The 5,582-nt window shown below is 41.2% G+C and overlaps 1 protein-coding gene across 4 annotated transcripts in view; it reads left to right on the forward strand.

The window, feature by feature from the left end:
- LOC135111648 (SET and MYND domain-containing protein 4-like) overlaps positions 1-4,402 on the forward strand; it is a 12,904-nt gene extending 8,502 nt beyond the window's left edge. For 2 of the 4 annotated variants that reach the window (XM_064025165.1, XM_064025164.1), the window contains exons 11-14: positions 575-747; positions 1,479-1,622; positions 3,290-3,483; positions 4,062-4,402. In XM_064025165.1, coding sequence (XP_063881235.1) covers positions 575-747; positions 1,479-1,622; positions 3,290-3,483; positions 4,062-4,252 — 702 coding nt within the window. In that variant the 3' untranslated portion in view covers positions 4,253-4,402. The remainder of the gene's footprint in view (positions 1-574; positions 748-1,478; positions 1,623-3,289; positions 3,484-4,061) is intronic. The other 2 variants (XM_064025167.1, XM_064025166.1) reach the window with 1 other exon arrangement.
- The last annotated feature ends 1,180 nt before the right edge of the window (positions 4,403-5,582 follow it).

Raw genomic sequence — 5,582 nt, forward strand, 5'->3', positions numbered from 1 at the left:
GTCACTTGTGTCTTATTCTTAACTCACTAGGTAGAAAGAAACTGTAGTAGCAGCAACAATTCGCATCAGTGGTTTCGGCAGTGGTTTGCTAATGACCTAATGACTCATAGCTGCCGCCTTAGTATTCATGTGATATGCTTAACTCACTAGAACATAACTTAGTCAAAGCTGCAATTCACATGAGGCTCCTAGAGATGCTACCAAACAGGGCCGGTACTCTGAAGCGCTTCGATCCCGTTGAGGGCTACTTTCAAAGGCCGCAGAGAGGACTGGTCAGGTTTTCACGGGTGGTTTTCTTATCAGCAGTGAAGAATCCTTGTTTAACTCTCGCTAGGATGACGAAAACACCCATGGAAACCTTCAGTCACTTCCACTAGAGCCTGTAAAAAGTAGTCGAGGTTTGAGACATCGAAGCGTTTGGGAATATGGGTCCTGTTGCTGGCTAGCCTATATTTGTAACACCGCTGGTACTCGGTTCACTGCAATCTCAACAATCTCCCTTTTCCCTCTCGCATTTCTGAAGACATCTCGTGGCTACATCGTTTCTTCTTCCCGCCCCTACCCCCCCTGGTAGCTCCACTCCCCCCTTGTCCCCCTCGCTCCCTGTAACCCACACTCACAGATCAGCGGAATGACCTTCATGAGTGGTGAAAATAACTACGTGGCCACCAAAAGCGTGTTCCTCGGCCTGGCAGTGTACCCAACCGTCGCCTTCTGCAACCACTCCTGCTTCCCCGCCGTCGCGAGGTAAAAATGTATAAATGTTCTTGTTTTTCCTCTTGTTTTTTTTTTTTTTCGTTGTCTTCTTCCTTCCTTACTGTCTACATTTTTTCTTTTGTTATTGTTTTCAGTTCGTATACAATAGTTTTCGCTCAGTGTTGTTATATGTAATTATCTGTAGTAGTAAATGTACGTAGTAGTGATAGTAGTAGTAGTAGTAGTAGTAGCAGTAGTAGTAGTAGTAGTAGTAGTAGTAGTAGTAGTAGTAGTAGTAGTAACCTCAGAACTTTACACATACAATACATGAAATTAAATGAAATGCACCAAGCAAAATCTGAGCGAAAGAACAGGAAGAAAAAATAATAAGTAGACTTTGCTATCCAACCTCTTCAGTACGTCAATTTTCGCCTGAAGTACGACAGTTGGCCTTTATTCTCTCGGGCAAGTAGTATTACCATTAAAGCAACTGTTCTTGCTTTTAAGTTCTAAGAGGTATTTTATGGCCATGCTCGAATTATCCAATTTGTCTAGTACGTCAATTTCCGTTTGAAGTACGATAATTGGCCTCCTTTTTCTTGGGTAAATATTATTATCGTCCAAGCTGTTGTTCTTGTATTTATTTTATTTTTTTTATTTGTAGTAGTAGTAGTAGTAGTAGTAGTAGTAGTAGTAGTAGTTATAGTATTTCCTTATCTTTTATTTATTCCTTTTTTATTTCCTTATCTATTGATTCATCTCCATGGTTGTGTTCCTCTTAGGTTCTTCGATGGAGACAAGATGGTGATAGTGAACCTGCGGCCCCTCTCTCCCGGGGACGCTGTAGCGGAGAACTACGGGCCGATCTTCACTCACATGCCACGCCAGGAGAGACAACGCAAGCTGCTGTCCCGATACTGGTTCAGGTGGGCACGGGGACAACAAGGGCGCGAGAAATAATAAAGGAAACTAAAGGAGGAACAAAAATGAAGGTGATATTAAGAAGAGAGGTATTGAGAACGTAGAAAAGGAGCAGGGGATGTAAGAATAAATAATAGTAGGGTAAGAAATCGGAGAAAAGAAAAAGAATGATAGATATAGTAAAAATATAAGAATAGATGGAGAAAAGAGAGTGGGAGAGAGAAATAGATTAACAAGAATAAAAAAAAAAAAGAACTAATGTGGAGAAAATACGGAAAAAAGATAAACACAAAGAACGTAGATAGAAAAAGAGAACATAGTAAAATAATTAAACACGAGCATTAAGGTATATTGAAACAGGAAGGAAGGAAAGGGAAGAAAAAAAAAATAGATAATAACGCTTGTGTAAGGAACTAAGAATAGGAGGGAAGAGATCATGGGAGAAGGAGAGAAATTAACAACAGCGACGGAATGAGAAACGAGAATAAATGAAAAGAATGGAAGAGACAAATGAACAGCCACGCCAAAATAACAAACGAGAGAAAGTGAGAAAAAAAAGAGAGAAAGAGAAATGGACAACACCGGAAAATTAAACTAAAAAAAAAAAAAAAAAAAAAAAACAAGAGGGAGAGAAAGACATACATTGATATAACGAGAAGACACAAGGAAAGATAAAAGAGAGGTACAGGAAGGACGGGAATAATTAAACACAAGCTTGATAAATTATTTCCTTTCTTCCTTTATTGTCACGTCTTGTTTCTGTAGTAACGACACGCACAGTAGTAGTAGTAGTAGTAGTAGTAGTAACAAGTCACGTGAGGCAGTATCTAATCAAGAAGCAAATGACATAAAGGAAAAAGAAACCACTATTTATTACAAACTATACTTACAAGCGATATATTCATAGAGATACATTAATTTTCGTAACGGGACACGTGGGCACCTCTCAGGGTCTCGTTTTAGCCGCGCGGGTGACGGAGAGTCGTAAATCGAAGGGCGTGGCGAGCATCGTAGGCCGGGTAATGAAGAGACATTAATTATGGTGCCAAAGTGTGACAGCCTCGTTGTCATCGCGACCGTTCCCGAGATGGCGCGTGGTAATGGCAGTGGTGGTGGGGATGGTAGTAGTAGTAGTAGTAGTAGTAGTAGTAGTAGTAGTAGTTCCTCTGTCAACTCAAAGCAAGGAGACCCAACTTATAAATACATTTCCTTATTTACACATTCATTTATCAGTCATTTATCCATTTGTTGACAAGTATCTATTGCCATTACTCTGTTCGTAGTAGTAGTAGTAGTAGTAGTAGTAGTACAAGTGTTTGTATGAGCCTTGGGGTTTGTTTGCCTCTGTCAGTCTCGTCTTCGCAACAATGAGGACAAATGCACAAATAAAATCAATACATTTCTGCGCAGAATGGTCGATAACAGGTTTGTATGTTGGCGAGGTTTTAAAAATTCTACCTTCAACAAAAATTACCAGCAGTACTGTAAGGGCCATCCCGTGAAGCTGTTTCGAACCCTTCCCAAGCTGCTCGAAATCCACGTTTTCTGTGAGCAGTGCAATCCCTTGTTTTGTTTATGTTGATTATGTTAGGTTAGTGCAGGCTACGTTAAAGCTGAGACTAGTTTTATATATATTTTGTAAGTAAAACGAATCAAACACATTATTCTGCAGGTGTCGGTGTGAGGCGTGCGAGCAAGACTGGCCGATGTATGAAATGATGCCGGAAAGAAGGATGCTGCGCTGCCAGACTTGCGGCACCGCTCTTCCAGTCAGGACAGGGAACAAGTCACACGTCAAATGTACACAGTGTGGCTCCTCAACCAACGCCGTGGACGCCTGCAAAGCCCTGGACAAGGCACAGAAGGGTGAGCGTTATGGCGTCACGGATGTAAAGGAAGATTTCTTTTGGTGAACACAAAGAACGTTACGCACACACACATACACACACACACTAATACATGCACACGTACATACAGTGATGGTCATAGGTCGAGTAGCCTGCTAAACTATGGTCCATATTCTGAAACACTTCTGCGCTTCACCTCCACAACTTTCAAAAGGTTGTAGTTGAAGTTACGCGGGTTCTTAAGAGTGTTTTTTTTTACGATTCTGGTGACAGATTAACAAGATTTCTGCATTAATGACAGGAGAAACATTTGAGAACCCCGCTCTTCACTCGTAGTGGTGAGAGAGGAGGGTGTTTTTAAAAGAGGGGTCTAACTTTCAACCTTAAGTCCTTCAATCTGCCGATAGTCCCTTTATGAAACCAAGCAGTTCAAGTCTTTTCGTAAGCTCCTGAACCAAAACGCTTCATGTTGGTAAGCGCCTGAACAAACTAAGCAGATGAGAGGGTACAAGAGTGAAAGAAAACGGTAAACAAAGAGAGAGGAAAGTAATGTTCTGTATAAATCAACTTACCTGACTGGACGTTCCCTCCTTGCAGTGTTCGATTCAGCCCGCGAGTACATGGACGAGGGGCGGCGCGAGGAGGCCATACGTGACTTCAATAGGTACGTGGACACTGTGAGCGGCCTGGTGGTGCCTCCCCATAAGGAACTCCACCTGGCCATGCAATCCCTGCGACACCTGGTGGCTTGCCGCGGCACTATCGTCACCGCCCCTGCTAAAAAATAATAGAGAATAATAGATAAGTGAAATAATTACTGTAGTAGGAGTGTAGAAGCAGTAGGTGTAGTTTAGTGGTATTAGTTGTTATTGTTGTAGTAGTAGTCGTAATAGTAGTAGTAGTAATGTTCAAATAAAAGAATATATTGGTTCTATTCATATATTTGTTTATTTGACCATTCATTCACTTACCTATTAATTTATTTGCCCAGCTATTTGGAAGTGATGGTACAGTAGTAGTAGTAGTAGTAGTAGTAGTAGTAGTAGTAGTTATTCCATTGTCAACACAAAGCAAGGAAACTCAACTCATAATACATTTCCTTATTAACATACATTCATTTATCAGAGTCACTTATCCATTTGTACTATTTGTTGACAAGTATTTATTTCCATTAGTCTGTTCGCGTAAGATAGAAGACAAGACGAAGGAGGAGGAGAATGAAAAACGGTAAGAAGAGACAAGGAAAGATCAATATATGTCACAGGTCTTCCTTCTTCTGCGTCCGTGTGTCTGTTATGGGCATCCCAGTGACTGCCAAACTGCTGACAACTCTAGCAAATGACGCACGTGGTGTTTACAATGACCTGTATTCTGAAACGTTCTGCGCTCCCACCACGACTATTTTCAAAGGCCACAGAGATGGTTAGCCGGGTTCTCAAGAGAGTTTCTCCTACTGATAATGTAGAAACCTTATTAATCTGTCACGAACCATAAAAACATCCTTAAAAACCCGTGTTCCTTCAAGTAGAGCCTTTTGAAAGTAGTGGAGATGCGACGCAGAAGTATTTAAAAATATTATGTCTAGTACGAATCCTTTTTTTTTCTATATCAGTGTTTTTTTAAGTCCTCCCGGGAAGGCAACGTCTGTGATGCGTCGTGTAAGTATAGATAGGTACAGTTACTTATTCTATTTATGTACATATAAGGTGATACTGAGTGTTTATATTGTGGAGCGTCTCTTAACTTTACTGTGCAGGGTGTGGCGGCGTGTAAACATGTCATCTAGTCAGCCTGTATCGCATGATCGTGTTTCTCTCTCTCTCTCTCTCTCTCTCTCTCTCTCTCTCTCTCTCTCTCTCTCTCTGGTCAACCCCCTTAGTGCTATTAATATACTGCATTAGTCGAGCTGTGTGTGTGTGTGTGTGTGTTTACAGTTCATATACGTCACACACACATGACTGGCACGTCTAAAGAGGCCATAAGACAAAAGAGTGTCGTGCCAAACTAAACATTACACATGATTAGTGATATTGCTCTTTTTTTTTTATTCTGCCTAAGTCACCCCTTCCCTCACACCTCACGCCTCGCCCCCCCATCCTCTCGTCACCTCTTACTCAT

This window comes from Scylla paramamosain, chromosome 22, assembly GCF_035594125.1.
Source record: "Scylla paramamosain isolate STU-SP2022 chromosome 22, ASM3559412v1, whole genome shotgun sequence".
In the NCBI taxonomy this organism is placed as follows: Eukaryota; Metazoa; Arthropoda; class Malacostraca; order Decapoda; family Portunidae; genus Scylla; species Scylla paramamosain.